The sequence below is a fragment of the Cervus elaphus genome, chromosome 30 (assembly GCF_910594005.1).
Source record: "Cervus elaphus chromosome 30, mCerEla1.1, whole genome shotgun sequence".
Taxonomy (NCBI): Eukaryota; Metazoa; Chordata; class Mammalia; order Artiodactyla; family Cervidae; genus Cervus; species Cervus elaphus.
In genome coordinates this window covers 14,028,400-14,045,828 of record NC_057844.1, presented here as the reverse complement: position 1 = coordinate 14,045,828, position 17,429 = coordinate 14,028,400, and the positions used below count along the sequence as shown (strand labels likewise).

Here is a 17,429-nt window from a genome sequence, read left to right as displayed (position 1 = left end):
AATGCAAATTGTTTTAATGCATCTTCTGTGTAAGTGAATCTTTCAGAGAACTGACACTTTTAGTGACCAAAGCACCAGAGAATTATTTCAAAGGAATCTTTAAAATATGCACGCCAAGCTTGCATAAACACTGAGAACTCCCTAAACAGTAATTCTTAGATGCCTGTCAAGCTGCAAGGATTTCTGGCCCCCGGTTGTTATAGGTTTAAGAAAGAGCAGATGAATAATCTAACATCCATATTTTTTCTCTTGAATACCTAAGAAAGAACAATAAATAGTATGGATTGACCATTAATTTTACCTAGAATATTCCCATTGTACTTAAAAACTTGGTTATAAAGACTGGATACTTGTCTCATGGCAAGACCTCTCAGGATTTCCTGATTTTTGCTACTTGAATACAGGGCAGTAGAATCAAAAGAAGAAAAACATTGGAAACATCATTGATTATCATCTTTATTAGGTTAAGAAATGGTCATACTCTAGCAGGAAGAATGTTCTAGAATTTCTGAAGCACTATTTCTTATTTAGCATGGACCTTCAGGTGTGATTTCAGTCTATGTAAAAGCTTGAATACCTACATGATTGAAAAACCCTCGTAGCACTGTCCTCTTATTGGGGGAATGTGGCCTTATCTTTCTTTGATTCAATTACTGTTGTTTAATATCTCACTTGAAAAAACTGGTTAAGTTACCGAATCAAATTTGGGTCTGCTTGCCCCTGTGCAGTAAAGCTAGTCTACTGACACTGCTTTGTGAAGTCAAGTGCAGTGTTTATTATAAGGCATCAGCCAAGGAGTTGGAGACAAAGAGTGCTTAGAAAACTTAACTCCCTGATGGGCTTCAAGACAGCATTTCTAAAGGCCATGTGAGGGAGGGGGAGTCACAGAGTATATGATTGGATTGTGCACAATTCTGACTGGTTGATGGTGAGATCCTAGGATTTTATCACAGGGGTTAACATTATCAATCCTTAGGCTTCAGTGGGCTTGGGGGCTACATGCTGTAATCACACAGTTAACTTCTTCCATTTTTAGCATCTATAAAACAACTCAGGAAAATGTACATCAGATATGATATTATCTAGGTACTTCAGAGAGGAGCTAAAGTAGAGGATATGAGGATATGAGGGGTCTTGCCCAGTTACAGTTTCCCACTTTTCTTTGACACTCCTTAAGCTTGGGGAAAACAGGTGTTGGACAAAAAAGGGAATAATATTTTGAATGGAGCGGTTAATCATAAACTCAGCAGAGGAACTAGGTTTTAGGGGGACTCAATTTCAGTTAGGCCCTTATTTCCAGTGGTGTGAAAATGTTAAAGAAACACGTGGTGTAGACTTATCATGTATTTAATTAGTCTTTGATGGCTGACATTTCAGTTTAACATTCATGTTTCACCTTTGTGACTTTTTTCCTTAGGGGGAAGCCAATCAGAGGCTGAAGTCAGGCGGAGACAACAGCTTCAACTGATACAATCTAAATACCAGAAGAAGGTCAGAATCCATCTCTTTTAGCTTAAATTTGGCAAGAAATTAGAGTACCAGCACTTTCAAAATAACCATGAAATAACACAGTAACTTTAACCAAAAAGCATAAAACCTTGAAACAAATTGCAAAAGAAAATCTCAAAAATCAAAGAAATCCAGATGTGAGAAGCGAAGGGATAAATACTGTGAATTCTCCACCCAAGCTGTGTATCAGTCAGTGGGACCTTGGTAAGGGAATTTCCTCCACCGCAACCCCAGTGTAAGTCTCTACTATGGTTTGAATATTTGATTCCAGGAGCATAGATTTGTTTACTCCATTCCAGTCATGAAAGCATGATAGTAGTACGAAAAAACCAATGATTTTTTTTTTTTAACAAGGAACTCAGGTTGGTTTTTTTTCTGGGTTTTGGTTGTACCAGGTAGCATATAGTTCCCCAACCAGGGACTGAACCTGCGTTCCCTGCATTGCAAGGCAGACTCTTAACCACTGGACTGCCAAGGAGGTCCCTGAAGTCTGAGTTAAATACTAAGGAAAAATTACCTGCCTTTTCTTCTCCCTAACCTGGGCTGGTGGTGGGGGTGGTTTGGGGCCTATGGAGACAGAGAAACAGATACCAAGGTAGAAACGCAGATAAATTTCATGGGCAGCAGATATAGCTTGACCATTTTCTGTGATCTAAGTAGCCTGCAGAACCAACCTATAATCATGGTGTGCCATAGCACAAACAATACTGTAATTTGCCTTTCATCATAATTTTGTGTTCCAGGGGTTCAGGCGGAAAAATAGTAACTGCTTTTTGTCCTCTGTAATCTCAATACAATTTAGCTAAAAAGAGAAGAATGTCTAAGAATCAAGAAGGAAGCTGAAGAAGCTGAAGTCCAGAAAATGAGGGCAGCTCAGAGAGAGAAGGTAGGAACTGGAGAAGATGGTAAGCTAACATTGACCTAGGGCTTCTGATGTGCCAGGTTCCCACACGGTTCATATACAAAGTGTCTAATCCTCACAAGAGCCTGTGAGGTATATACTATTCTTGTTGTCCAAGTTTGCAAATGAAACTGTCAGTTCAGTTGCTCAGTCATATCCGACTCTTTGTGACCCCATGGACAGAGGATCAGATAACTTGCCCAAGGACTCACAGCCAGTAAAAAGAAGAAGTAGGATTCAAATCCAGGCTGACTGGTCTCAGAGCTAGTGTTATTATTTTTTTTTAAGTAATTTTATTTTCTTTATCAGCCGTACCACACGGCATATGGGATCTTAGTTGCCCAACCAGGAATCAAACTCATGCCCCCTGCATTAGAAGCATGGAGGTTTAACCACTGGACCACCAGGGAAGTCCCAGGTCTGGAATTCATTATCTTCACACTCTCTCACCTCCTCAGCCGGGTGGTCAAAAGAGCAGCTGTGTATTTGGCCAGAAGGCACAGCTACTAGTGACAATGGCCGCCAGTGGTGCCCCATCAGGCTTACGTACAAATATTGAACGTTCCAGGCTGAATGTTAAATAGGTGAACATATCCTTCTCACTGGTAAAAGAAAAAGCATGCATTTGCATTTCAGTATTAGTGATATGATCTAGTTTAAATCTCAAAGTGATGTTTTTAGTTTTGATCTTCTTTCTGGGGCTTGCGGGGGAAAGTCTCTTGAAGATGCTCTTTCGCCAGAGAAGGAAGAATGTACAGTTCTTCTATCTGCCTCCTCCTTCTCCCATGCCCCTTGAAGTCCTAAGCTGTCATAGGTTTTAAGTGTTGGAGGTTTGGGGGGAAGAGGTTGACTGATGATACTAGTGACCAGGTATGATATCTGCTATATGTATAAGTCATGAAAACACAATTCTTTTTCCTGCTCTCTCTCTCTCTCTTTCTCTTTCTCTCTCTCTCTCTTTTTTTCCTCTTAAAGATTGGGTGTTGGTCAAAACTTTAACCTAGTTACCAAGCAATAGATATCTTTACTAGTTAGAGTTAACAAAGCCCAAAGCTGATGGCTTATAGTATGCACAAGAATGTGAGTCTTCTTTCACCAGGGAGCTCTATACCTGGCTGGAGAGGCATATTTCTTGGAAGGTGTCCTCTTGCATTGTGTGACCTTGGACAGGCCCCTACCCCTCTCTGAACTGTTACTGTAAAATGAGTCTGTAAGCTCCACCTTCTCTGTTCCCAAGGCCAGGAATATGTGTAGATATAGAAATGCTACATCTGTAGGCTGTGGGGTAGAGATAAGATTGGACATATACGTGAGGAACTGAAATGAAATGCTGGTGGTATTAAAAAAGTATAGGCACTTTGTTTACTAAATTTGATTCAGCAATCCACTTCCACGTCATTAGCTATTACACCTTCACTGAGAAGATTCTCATAATAATTCTTTTTAAACCTCTCTCTCACTTCCTCTCTATTCCTCGCTCTTTTCCCTTCAGGCTCCCCCCCCCGCCCCTGCCACCCCATTTCCTCCTTTAGAGGAACGTTTACACTTCAGTCTCAAGATTGTAAAGGCGGTATTCCCTTTATGTAGCATAGACTTTCTGCATTTCAGGTGGAACTCAGAAAATCACCAAATAATCACCAGGAACTAATTAAGAGGTTTGCAGATCCTGAAGAATTGTGTTGTGAACTCTTATCCTAAAAGGGATTTACTAGTTGTCATTTAATACCCATAACTGGCTGGCTTGTGGGTTATTCATAGGTCATTTCTTCGTGGTTCAAATAATGTACTATATACTATTTAGAAATGTTAGTGGCCAAGACAGTTTTCTTTAACGCTGAGTGAAAGCAGCATGCCCTCCTTCCTAAGTTAGACCATACCACTAATTGTACAGCCATCATTTACTACACAAATCTTAACTGCGTTGGCCTTTCTAAAATGATAACTATAATGATTATTGGTATAAATTTGTCTAAGAGTAACAGATGGGGAGAGAGAGTTGATATATAGGTCCTTCCCATTCAAAACGCAGTTTCTGAACCAGCAGCCTTGGAGTATCACTTATTAGAAATTCAGGAACTTCCTTGGTGGTCCAGTGGTTAACAATCTGCCTTGCAATGGACACGACGAAGATTTGATTCCTGGTAGGATAATTAAGGGGCTTTCCTGGTGGCTCAGCAGTAAAGAATCTGCCTGCAATACAGGAGACTCGGGTTCAGTCCCTGGGTCGAGAAGATCCTGTGGAGGAGGGCATGGGAACCCACTCCAGTATTGTTGCCTGGAGAATGCCACGCACATAGGAGCCTTGGCGGGCTACAGTCCATGGGGTTGCAAAGAGTTGGACCCGAGTGAAGTGACTGAGCATGCATATAGGATAACGGAGATCCCACGTGCCACAGAGCAGCTGAGCCCAGGTGCCGTAACTAGAGATGCTGTTCACTGCAGTGAAGGTCCTGATGCTGCAACTAAGACCCGATGCAGCCAAAGAAATAAATATTAAAAAAAAAAAGAAATGCAGAATCTCAAACCCCACCCCAGACCTCCTGAAACACACCTGTTATTTTAACAAGCTCCCCGGGTGATTCTCGTGCACATCCTGGTTTGAGGAGCCTTCATCTAAACTGCCTTGAGAGAGATGGGGCCGCCCACTCTGGCCCTTCCACAAACTTGATTTCTCTGGCTAATTGGCTTGGACTGCCACCCTGACCTAGTTTTTCCTACTGTATATAAATCTGTGGCTTTCATACTAAATGTGAGCCTATTTAGTAGCTTGTGTCAGATGAAAGAAAAATGGACATTAGCCATCTCGAAATGGCATGCTTCACACTGCCAGTGTGAAAATGGCCAAGGGAAGCGATAATGGCTGTGCTTATGGAGCATTTATTCTTTAAAATGCACAGCAGACACACACATGGACACCGGCGTACAAACCCCCCCTCCTCCCCAGGCTGCTATCCAGGAACCACAAACCAAGGAGAACCCAAGCAGCCTGTGGCCACCCGAGGACGTCCAGCGTGGCCCAGTGGTCTTAACACCGCCTTGGCCTTTATCTTGTCCTCTCCAGGGAGGGTCACAGGGCTTCCCAGGTGGCACCAGTGGGAACCTGCACCAGCACAGAACCTGTCTGCCAACGCAGGAGACGTGAGAGACGCAGGTTTGGTCCCTGGGTTGGGAAGATCCCCGGGAGGAGAGAATGGCAACCCTCTCCAGTGTTCTTGCCTGGGAAGTCCCATGGACAGAGGAGCCTGGTGGGCTACAGTCCATAGGGTTGCAAAGAGTCAGACATGGCTGAAGCGACTTGGCACACATGCACGCAGGAGGGTCACCCAGGAACACCGGGTCTCTTTCTGATTGGTCACCACCTGTGTGTGAGTGAGGGGAGAGTAAACTGCATTCCCTGTATCCTTAATAAGCACAAAGGTATGAAAGGCAGCCAGTCCTTTAGCATCTGGTCATGTCGTTGGAGTCCGGGAGGAGTTAATCCTGTGGGCTCAGGGGAACTTAGGAGAGGGCACCGGGGTGCTTCAGGTAAACTTGGATTCCCTAAACTAGGGGATGTTGATGATGTGTGCTCTCCCAGTGGTGTACTGGGACTTCCTTGTACCAGCTCATGACAGTGGATTGTTATATTTTTATGAGTTAGTTGACTTCATGTTGGTAGATTGAAACTGACCACAAGGGGGTATTTTCACCACTGGAATCGGTAAATGCTACAAATCAAACACCCTTCCCCTCCTTGCTAGAGCTAGGTGTTACATTTATCAGCATACCACTGCTTCGCCCTAAAGGAAATAAGACCTCCCTCCCTCTCTCCCATTTTAAAACCAAGCCTCAGAGGGCTGGTGGGGGGCAAACATTCGGTGAATTATCTGGCATGTTACATATCTGATTTAAAAGTGGATTCCAGGCAGAATAATGCCCCCTCCCCTGCTCTTCCACATTCGAATCCCTAGCACCTAGGAAGATGTGATGTTATGTGGCAAAGAGAATTCAGTTTGCAGCTGGAATTAGGTTACTAATCAGCTTACATTCAAATAGGGAGAACAGCCTGCATTATTCAGGTGTGTCCAGTGTAATCATGAGGTTCCTTAAATTGGGGAGAAGGACACAGAAAATTGAGGGCATAAAGATATGGAGCAGGAGAAAGATTTAGCCTGCCATTGTTGGCTTGAAGATAGAACAAGGCCACTGGATAAAAGATTAAACCTATAGGTAGGAGCTACAAAACCATAACTATGGTACCCCTAACTCTACACTGACCAAACAGATGACTGGCACTTAGGATAGCAGAACATACAAATAGATGTGATTTCTGGAAAAACAGTTCTTATCGTAGGGGTAGAAAGAAGTAAAAACTCAGCTGTAGTCTTTGGAGGGCACTCATATTGCTAGCTACCTGAAAGCCTTGTGGACATGACAGCTGGTTCTGGAATCTGCTAATTTCCCTCAACCTCAGTATATTATCTGAGCCCCATGAAACCCATTTTGGACTTCTGAGCTCCAGAACTGTAAGATTATTAACAAATTTATATTGTTTTAAGCCACTAAGTTTATGGTTGGTATAGCACCAACAGAAAGCTAATACAATCCATGTGGTTATATAGTGTATTAATTTCTCTTCTTGGAAATATATATGGAAGAGAAAATATCTCTAAAATACTAGTGCATCAGTAAAATAAAGTTCTTGAAAAAAATAAAACAACAGCATAACACATGCAAGTACTTGCTTTGTCACTGGATCTCAGCATGGTAGACAAGTTTTCAGGAATCATCATAGCAAGCCTTTCACCCAAATGCAGTGCCATGGAAATAAACCTCCACCACACTTTCCCCTCATAATCACATTGATGAATTAAGTAATAATTTGATTTTTTTTCAGACTTTCATAATGCTCACAAACTTAAAAAATAAAAATCTCCAAGTCCACGTCAAAGACCTTCTTTACCTCTTGGATTTATCTTATTCTGCTTTTGGTCAACACATGTTTGAAATAATATATAGTGCTATATAGTTTATGAATATTTTCATTTGATTCTCCCAACTTCTTAGAGCATCAGGACGTCAGAGAGAGCAAGAAACCAGCTAGAAATCTGAGTGGCAAAAGAAACCTTTCTTTGCTCTTTCCAATAAACTATAAAGTCATAAAGCTGATGAAGTTATGTGGAGCCCTAGAGGTAATGGTATTTTTTATAGACACCAAAAAGCATCATTAGTTAGTTTTAATGCTAAAAGTGAGGTAGGAACTACTTCATACCTACTTCATTTTCTATTAGCGTAGAAAACAAGGTCTGCATATTAGGTGCAGAGGTGCATCCACATACATGTTTTTAAGGAGTCACACCTGTTGCTTATTCCTAGGAAACAAATAGTAGCGGGGCTAATGACTTTAGAACAATTCTAGGGTAAAAACTCAACATCAAGGTAATTATTCCAATACTGCTTTTAAAAATTGGGAAAAGTTTCCATTTCTGAAAACTTCCAAGGAACAAAACAAAACTTTCAAGTTTTTCCCAGAAATATGGTTCCTACATCATGCATTTCTTTATGCATGACCCAGCGTGGGCATTAAGCCTCTGATTGTTGAAATGCAGTAGGGTCCCGTTAATTGGCCCCATTAATTAACACATAATGTTGGGATTTAATAATATCTCTGAAATGCAGGTACAGGACTAAAAGTGCAAGCTGTTCATTTATTTATGCTTCACTTTCCTTATCTGTAATAAAGTGTGTGTGTCTGTGTTAGTCACTCAGTTGTGTCCGACCGACCCTTTGCGACCCATGGACTGTAGGCCAGCAGGCTCCTCTGTCCATGGGATTTTCCAGGCAAGAATACTGGAGTGGGTTGCCACTTCGTCCTCCAGAGGATCTTCCTGACCCAGGCATCCAACTCGCGTCTCCAGTGTCTCCTGCATTGCAGGCAGATTCTTTACCCGCTGAGCCATCGGGGAAGCCACTATCTGTAAAATGGGGGTAGGATTAAAGGATGCAATACATGCAAATCCCTTTGTATTGAATACCATGGACAGTGCTAAGTAAGCACTGAACAAGGTGCCCTGACCTAATTAACTATATTTGTAAACGAGCACCCCATCTCATTTGACTCTTATTATTTTCTAAAACATTTATTTGTTTGGCTGAGCCGGGCCTTAGCTGCGGCACGCGGGGTCTCCCGTTGCCCTGCACGGACTCTGGTTGTGGTGTGGGGGCTCAGGAGTTGCGGCGCCTGGGCTTAGTCGCTCCGAGGCAGGTAGGATCTTAGCTCTCCAGCCAGGGATTGAACCCACAGTCGCCTGAATTGCAAGGCAGCGTCTTAACCCCTGGACCATCTGGTAAGTCCCTGCCTCTATTACTATATCAACCTCTCGTGTGGACGGCAGACAGGATTTTTATTTTACACACGAATTGGATCAGCTTAATTATTTCATTTTCACTAAGCTCACATGAACTGGGCTGCTGGAGGAAAAAATACACTTGGCTCCTCTTCTCACGGAACTTGTTGGGCTTCCCTCTCAGCTGGGTCTTTAATCATCCCCAGGGCACAGTATTTTCCTTTGCAGTCTAGGCTCATCTCTAATTATCAACATCTTTCTCCCTTATCCTCATTTTTCATTTTCAACACATGACCTCATTTCCCACCGTCTCGGAGATAAAGACCACGAGGCTGAAAGTCTATATTTTTCTGTTTCCTTACTCTTTCTTTGCTGCTGCTACACCCACCTCATCTTGGGAGGAATAAGAAACTGCTTTTCCGTGTTGCCGTGATGGATTCTCCCACCTGTGCTTCCCATCCCATCCCATCTTTCCTCCATCCTCGTCAGGAACCTTGTTGCTCCATTGGTTAAGGCTCCATTTCTTCTGTAGCTTTCTTGTTCGTTTTTCTCTCTTGGGGTATAATCATACTCAAATCTCTCACCTTAAAAACAAATTGTCTCTATGCTGGCTTGCTTTCCACTCCTTCCTCCCAAGCATCACAGCTCAGCTTCTTGAAAGTCTTCTCTTCCCCACTGGATTCCCACATGCTAGTCTGTAGACCAACTCCTATCAATATCTGAACTGCTCCCTTCCAAAATCTGTTTTAAGTGATGCTCCCCAGGTGATTTGGTGAGCTCAGCTGGCTTTTAGGAACTCACCTTCTTTGAGTCCTCATCTTTACTTGCTCCTTGGTGGGCCAAATTTGACTTCTGTCTCTAATAAATCATTGATATGAATCTAGCTAAGATCACCAGTGGAGCTTAGTTGAAAAATCCAGTGGAGACTCTTCAGCTCCTAATTTATTTTAACTGTTTGTAATATTGTATCTATTGAGCACTCTGTCCTTCAAATTCTCCCCTTCTGGATTTCCTCTGGACCCTGTTCTCTGCTTGTTTTTCTATTACTGATGTTCTATCAGGTCCCTTCCATTCATCTTCTCATTGCCTGTGCTGCCATATTCCTAGGTGAAAGCCCCCACCTTCCATGTCTGGATTTTGCTTGTGCAGATGATGTGTGAAAGCCACATCTCCAGAGCGTATTCCTGAATCGCAGAACATGTGTTTTACTGTATTTTACTGTATGCTTGCTATTCCTTTCTAGAGGTGCCACAGTATATCTCAGATACAAACGAGCATACCCCTAACAGGTTCAAAAGCGACCTCATATTCATTCTGATGTTCTTAAATCACAGTCACCTGTATTCTCCCCCCTTTTTTTGACTCATCCTATATTAATATGGATTCCCCAGGTGGCACAGTGGTAAAGAATCTGCCTGCCAGTGCAGGAGGTGCGAGAGATGTGAGTTCGATCCCTGGGTGGGGAAGATCCCCTGGAGAAGAAAATGGCAACCCACTCCAGTATTCTTGCCTGAAAATTTCCATGGACGGAGCAGCCAGGCAGGCTACAGTCCATGAGGTTGCAAAGAATCTGACATGACTGAGCACGCACGCGCACACACACACACACACACACACACACACACACACACATTAATATAGCCCGCCTCCCACTGTTTCCTCTTTCCTCTTATTTCTGTCCCCTACATTTTCTCAGAGTTTGTCCTTTCTTTAATGTCTGTGTTGTCTTAATTTGGGACTCATAATTTTATGATGTGGCTTGTGAGAACCACACCGTTGGTTTTTATATTTGTGATCCTTTCTGCAGCTTATCCTTCATGCTGCTTTCAGGATTAACTGCTTACTATCCTGCTTAAAATAACACAGTGGCTCATCATTGCCTTTAATGAAGTCCAAACTCCTTTACTTGGCATTTACATTTCTTTATAATGCCCCTTCCTGCTCTCTCAATCTCATCTTCCACCCATCTCATACAAACCCCTTTGAATTTATACATAAGCTTCTTGGGGTTTCCTGAACTGATATATTCTCTTCTGCCTTTAGGTATTGAAAATACATGTTATAAAAATGCCCTTTTCGTATTCAGGGCCATAACTAGCCCATCATGGCCTTTGTGCAAATTAGAAACAGATGTGTCATCCAGGCAGTCAGTTCTGTGGGTGCTCAGATCGTCACAAAGGTGAGAGATGGTACCTTTGTGAGAAACAGAGAAAGATACCCCTGCTGTGCTGAAGGCCCCTGTGCCGGGCTGCAAAGCTTGGGGAGCTGAATGCTGCTCTGTTTTAGCCCTGTGGACCTCTCTGCTAGGCCCTGGGCCGTGAGAGACTCACACAGTGGAATGCAGTATCCTGCTCCCATCACCCCCTTTTCCTCCTGCGAAGTTCTTGCTTAATATTGGTCTCCATCTAGAATGTCTATCTCTCACTAGACCCATGGTTCTTATCCTTTTATTTGGTCATCCGCCCCTAGGGAAATCTGAAGCAAGCAAGCTATGAACCCATTCACCTTAAAACTGAGCATACTCCTAACAGACACTTAATTCATGAACCCAAGGTTAGAAACCACGTTCCAAAAGTTATTCAAATTTTGGCTAACCCTGACTCTACCCCAACCCAAGATGGGGCCTGGCACATGGAAGGCACCAAATGAATGTTTATGGGACCTGTTGACAGCGTTTCTCCAACAGGCCACTTCTGTGCTTTTTTCTTTATGTTCATACTACAGATCTGCAAACCTCTATTCCCTAATATATTTTACACTTTGCCATCATGGCTTTCTTGTCTATGGTCCCAGCTAGCTTCTCGAATTTTCCAGGGTAGGCTCTGCTCTGTTTATACCTGTAGTCCCAGCATCTAATAGAACACAGTATGGAGCATATAACAGGCATGTGATGAATGTTTACTGAGTGCATGGGATTCAGTGATAGTAAATGATTTGCTTAAGGTCACTCAGTGATGGTGAACCTAGAACTGACTGCATAGTGTTTTCTTCTGGACCTCATGTTCTTAGGTATTTTACATTCTGCTTTTGTATATGCATGGTAAGTATGGTTGGGTGACTCCTTAACTCACTGCTAAATGGAAAGAAAGAAACAGTCTGACTAAATCTAAGTATTTGGATTAGTGTGCTAAAATAATTAGGCTTCCCAGGTGGCTCAGTGGTACAGAATCTGCCTGCCAAGCAGGAGACATGGGTTCGGTCCCTGGGTTGGGATGATCTCCTGGAGAAGGAAATGGCAACCCACTCCAGTATTCTTGCCTGGAGAATCCCATAGACAGAGGAGCCTGGCGGGCTACAGTCCAGGGGTCACAGAGAGTCGGACCCAACTTGGTGACTGAACAACACGAAACAACGGAAACCACCACCACGGTGGTAGGTGTTGAACACTCAAATACTCTAGAATTCTGAAAAATGCTTCTCCATCAACTCTTCAGGGATAAACAGGCCTTTGTTGGATAGGATATAGCTACTGGGTAACTATTTTTGTGAGCTAAGTACAGTGACAATCTGTTAGTGAAGAGATGAGAGTCCATGTTCCAATTTCTGACCTTGCTGAAGGAACCCAGCCTTGGTCTCTAGATGCCTGTGTGCCTTTCTTACTGTTCTCTCAGTAGCATTCCTAATTCTGGGTTGATCAATACCTGCTGCTTGCTTGCTGTCTTTTAACTCTTGGCCCCCTTTCCTTCCCCCGGAGATGTGGGGAGCTCATCAAAATTGACCACTTTTGGTCTCATGAGTCAGGATTTTTTTTCTAGATTGAGATCATGTTTATTCAGTTTGCTTCCTCGAACTGTTTTCATTAATAACCCCCTTGCCTTGTATTATAATTTATGCTTTCAGATTGTAGTGAGTTTTCCTTATTTTTTTTTTTCCTGAAACTGAAATCATTCATTTTACCTTTCAAGATGGGATAAGTAAATAGTTCTATGTGAATGAAGACTTCCACGGAAATGAACAATTTTTTCCCTCTTTGGAAAATGGAACTAAATTTATGTTAGAGTCTGGAAGCGATGATTTCCATATTCCCCTTTCACAGGTCTTCCCAGTGGACAAGTCCATTTTTTTTTTTTATTAAAGCAAATAAAAGATGCTTGACATTAAAACTTCAAATCTCTTCTGTGTTGTGGAATTTGTCTCAACTCCCCATTAAATTTGCCGTTTAGGAAGTCTACTTGTTTTTCAGAAGCAAATTTTAAAAATGACAGTTGTATCATAGTAAAAAAAAAAAAAAACAAAAAAAGCAAGTGTTTCTGGGTTATTAAGTTGGATTAAAATATGTCAGAGCCATGGTGACAGTAGCGACCCTGTGGACTGTAGCCCACCAGGCTCCTCCGTCCATGGGATTCTCCAGGCAAGAATACTGGAGTGGGGTGCCATTTCCGTCTCCAGGAGATCTTCCCTATCCAGGGATCGAACCCGGGTCTCCTGCATTGCAGGCAGACGCTTTACCGTCTGAGCCACCAGGGAAGCATCAGTGAAAGTTGCTCAGTTGTGTCAGACTCTTTGCAAACCCATGGACTATATAAACCATGGAATTCTCCAGGCCAGAATACTGGAGTAGGTAGCCATTCCCTTCTCCATGGGATCTTCCCAACCCAGGGATTGAACCCAGGTCTCCTGCATTGCAGGTAGATTCTTTACCAGCTGAGCCACAAGGGAAGAAATGCAATATCACAGTAATATCAAATGTGAAATTCTTTAGACTCTCCAAACAATTAATCAAAAAAAAAAAAAAAGGAGAAGAGTATTTAAGCGATGGCTTATTTTGGACATTGGCTGTTCTGTCTCCCAACAGCTTTCAGTGTCTAAGTCAGAAGGGAATTGAACTGGATTATTGAAAATTGTTTCCTGAATGCTTTATCAGGATATAGAGTGATACATGTATATACGCACACACACACACATATATGTAGGATAAATATGTATGTAGTATATATACAAATATATAAACATGTACATATATATACAAATATATATATATGTATGTAGTATATTTAACCATATATATATATTGACTATTAAACCATTTATCATCATTTTCATTTAACATGATTGATATGGAAATTTTATGTTTTCCCTAGAACATTTTGAAGACATTGCTTAAGATAGAAATATTGCTATCATCTGAACTAAGATTAAAAATATGAAATACTGATTTTTGCAATTATGCCCATCAAGCTGGGAGAGGGGGACCATGGAAAGAACTCAGGGCTTCTGGCTTTCAGTGTAGGGCCCAAGAGTTGAGAGAGGTGTATCATCTTCAAAGCCCTGCTAAGCACCATAATGGATTATGGAGGCCACTTGAACCTAAAGATTTTGGACCTTGGTTAATTTTAACATCATGATTCTGCTCAGTTCAGTTCTGTTCAGTCATTCAGTCATGTCCGACTCTTTGCGACCCCATGGACTGCAGCACATCAGGCCTCCCTGTCCATTGCCAACTCCAGGAGTTTACTCAAACTCATCTCCATTGAGTCGGTGATGCCATCCAACCATCTCATCCTCTGTTGTCCCTTTCTCATCCTGCCTTCAATCTTTCCCAGCATCAGGTATTTTCAAATGAGTCAGTTCTTCACATCAGGTAGTCAAAGTATTGGAGTTTCCGCTTCAGCATCAGTCCTTCCAATGAATATTCAGGACCAATTTCCTTTAGGATGGACTGGTTTGATCTCCTTGCAGTCCACAGGACTCTCAAGAGTCTTCTCCAACACCACAGTTCAAAAGCATCAATTCTTTGGTGCTCAGCTTTCTTTATAGTCCAACTCTCACATCCATACATGACTACTGGAAAAACCATAGCTTTGACTAGCTGGGCCTTTGTTGGCATAGTAATGTCTCTGCTTTTTAATATGCTGTCTAGGTTTGTCATAACTTTCCTTCCAAGGAGCAAGTGTCTTTTAATTTCATTGCTGCAGTCACCATCTTCAGTGATTTTGGAGCCCAAAACATAGTCTCTCACCGTTTCTATTGTTTCTCCATCTATTTGCCATGAAGTGATGGGACCAGATGCCATGATGTTAGTTTTCTGAATGTTGAGTTTTAAGTCAACATTTTCACGTAAAGCTTCCTTAAAAGATATATTTTGTTACTTGCAATTTCAGAGCAACAAATTAGAGGAGAAAAAAAGACTTCAAGAAAACCTCAGGAGAGAAACTTTCAGAGAGCATCAGCAATAGTAAGTTTGTTTTCAGAACTTTGTACCTTTTACAGAAATATTGTTCATTGTGCTTTTAAAGTCCAGGTGATGGTAACTATTTAAAATATCTGGTAATGAATTCTTGGCTATTAATTATGTGATTGAACTCTAAAAGTGAGGTTCCAAGTTTGGAGCCGTCTATACTCACCAAAGTCGTGGCTAGTAGTCAACAGATTAGAAAGAATACTGCTAAATTTGAGAAATTTCATATTCTAAATAACTTGGAGGGCTTGACTTTTTGGTAATCCAGGTTAGTTTTGATTACGAAAACTTCTGAAACATCAATATAAGCAAGATGCTGTTTGAAAAGAAGTACCCAAGCAGAATCTAACTAGGGATTTAGCTAATGGACTGAGGACTTATATTTTTGTAAACGAGATTTGAGAAATAATTTCATAGCTATCAGCAAAGCTCCAATTGATGGTCATACATCAAGGTACTTTTTCCAGTGTGACTTGGGAATCACAGCAGCCCACGTGTATAGGGCAACCAAATGTGCTCTACCATAAGTTTGTGTCCCAGCTCTAAGTACCCCCACCTAAAAGAATAGACAAAATCGAAGAACTGCATTTCTGTCCCTAGATTAATACCAAATATTGTAGAATTAAAACCAAGCAGATCTGGGTTCAAAATCCTAGCTCCATTCTCCAGCTGTGACCTTGGACAAACTACTAAACTTCTTGAAACCTCAGTAGTTTTTTTTTTTTTTCCTAATAGGATCGGTAATATCCCATCAGACATTTGTAAGGATTAAATAAAATATATAAACGGGATACAAGTGATTTCATTTTATGGGGATTTGATAAGTAACTTCGTACAGAGAGAGGTTCTTGTTGAATGGGATCAGAAAACACATTTTGTAGGGACTGTATAGATTTTTGGTTGCACCAGAGCTAGACATTGGCCTTCCACTTTCAGATGGACTATTCTGACTGCTTCCCCTTATCTATTTCCATCATTATACCTCATCTGCAGAATTTAAGCTTATTGGCATGTTGGTGTGAGCATATGTGACACCCTAAAGTATATTCCTCTTCTAAGTACAGCCCTTTCTGGTTTTCTCATACCACTGAAATTTTTCTGCCTCTGTTGTAAGCAACAACTCCTTGCTTTAAGACTCAGGTTGGAATGCAAAATATGTTTCTCAATATTTCACTTTGCCCCTTCCCAAATGGGGTACTTTGCCTCTGCTACCCAGGCCAGGTAAAAAGTGGAAGATGGAATGGGGTTGGGTGGAAGTGCTAATGAATGGCATTATCTTTCCCCACTTTTGTTTTAAGGCAGGCATGCAGTAAGGAAGCTGGTGTTAAGCTAAACACCAGGAGAAGTTGACTCTCCTAGAGATTGAGGGAGGCAGGCAATAGATTTGGGTTAATGTATTGTTGCCTCTGCCTTCTTTGGTAGATAATGGATGAGAGTTGATTTCTTGGCCAATCAGAGGAGTTGATGGAGACACAGGGATTCCATGGGGGCATGTTGCCTGGAGACAATAAGATAGTATTTTAGTATTGTAATACATAATAAAATGTATTTATCCTGTGGCATCCTCCTTTTACACTGGACAGGGAAGACCTTCTCACTGTGAGGAGTCTTAGGTACAAGACTAGGAAAACAAGCCCATCCTTTGTGAAGTTTTAACCCGATAAGGTGAAGGATAAGAGATTCTTAGAGTTTTAGAGGATGTGGGAGATTGTGTCATCAAACCTTTTTTATTTTTCCTAGTCCTCCAGCTTCTTGAGTTTGTGTTTTACTAAATATTAGAGATCATCCTTTTTCTGTAAAGAAAAAAGAATTCTACCCTCAGCCACCTCACACACTATCAGTGGAGCTGAATTCAATTTCATGCACATTTCACTCTTGCTTTCTTCTGCTTATCGTAAAAGTCCCAGTTAACCAGGAAAAAGAGAAGTTGGCTGAAAATGAGAAGTATCTCAAATTGATTTTTAAAGCCTATTCAGAAACACAAGAAGAAGTATATGTGTGTGTGTTTTAAGTATATTTTGTTTTGAAGTGCTTTCAAAATTAAAAGACTAGTAGCTAATGAAATAAATGACCATTATATAGCTAGAAATATAAAAGAAAACTTCTTTGAAAAGATGGATCCTCTGTATAACAAGCCTTTATCATACTTTCTTAGGATCAATTTATGGTGGAGAAACTGAATAGGAGAGCTGTTAGAATTTTTTTTTTTTTAATATTTATTTAGCTGCACCAGGTCTTCATTGCAGCACAGGGGATTTTTGACCTCCTTGGTGGCACACAGGATCTTTAGTTGCAGCATGTGGGATCTTCGTTCCCTGACCAGAGATCAAACCTGGGCCCCCTGCATTGGGAGCATGGAGTCTTAGCCACTGGACCACCAGGGAAGTCTCCCCTGAGCTGTTAGAATTTTAACAGCACAAAGTTTTCACTAGACCAACCAGGATGTTATTCCATCCTCTCATTCCAAAGTTAGATTCTTCTGAAGGTGTTCAAATGAAGGATCACAAAACAGAAA

At 41.6% G+C, this 17,429-nt stretch overlaps 1 protein-coding gene, 1 long non-coding RNA gene and 1 other non-coding gene across 3 annotated transcripts in view; 1 reads left to right on the top strand and 2 right to left on the bottom strand.

Annotated features, from left to right (window-relative positions):
- LOC122686956 overlaps nucleotides 1-17,429 on the bottom strand; it is an 89,064-nt gene that overhangs the window by 10,157 nt on the left and 61,478 nt on the right. The window lies entirely within an intron of this gene.
- The window catches only part of EPSTI1 (epithelial stromal interaction 1), a 96,750-nt gene that overhangs the window by 24,231 nt on the left and 55,090 nt on the right, over nucleotides 1-17,429 (top strand). Inside the window, exons 4-6 of the mRNA XM_043892329.1 lie at nucleotides 1,418-1,491; nucleotides 2,312-2,395; nucleotides 14,838-14,911. Coding sequence (XP_043748264.1) covers nucleotides 1,418-1,491; nucleotides 2,312-2,395; nucleotides 14,838-14,911 — 232 coding nt within the window. The remainder of the gene's footprint in view (nucleotides 1-1,417; nucleotides 1,492-2,311; nucleotides 2,396-14,837; nucleotides 14,912-17,429) is intronic.
- On the bottom strand, nucleotides 13,132-13,203 carry TRNAC-GCA. The gene has a single exon. It is a non-coding gene; the product is annotated as a tRNA-Cys (tRNA).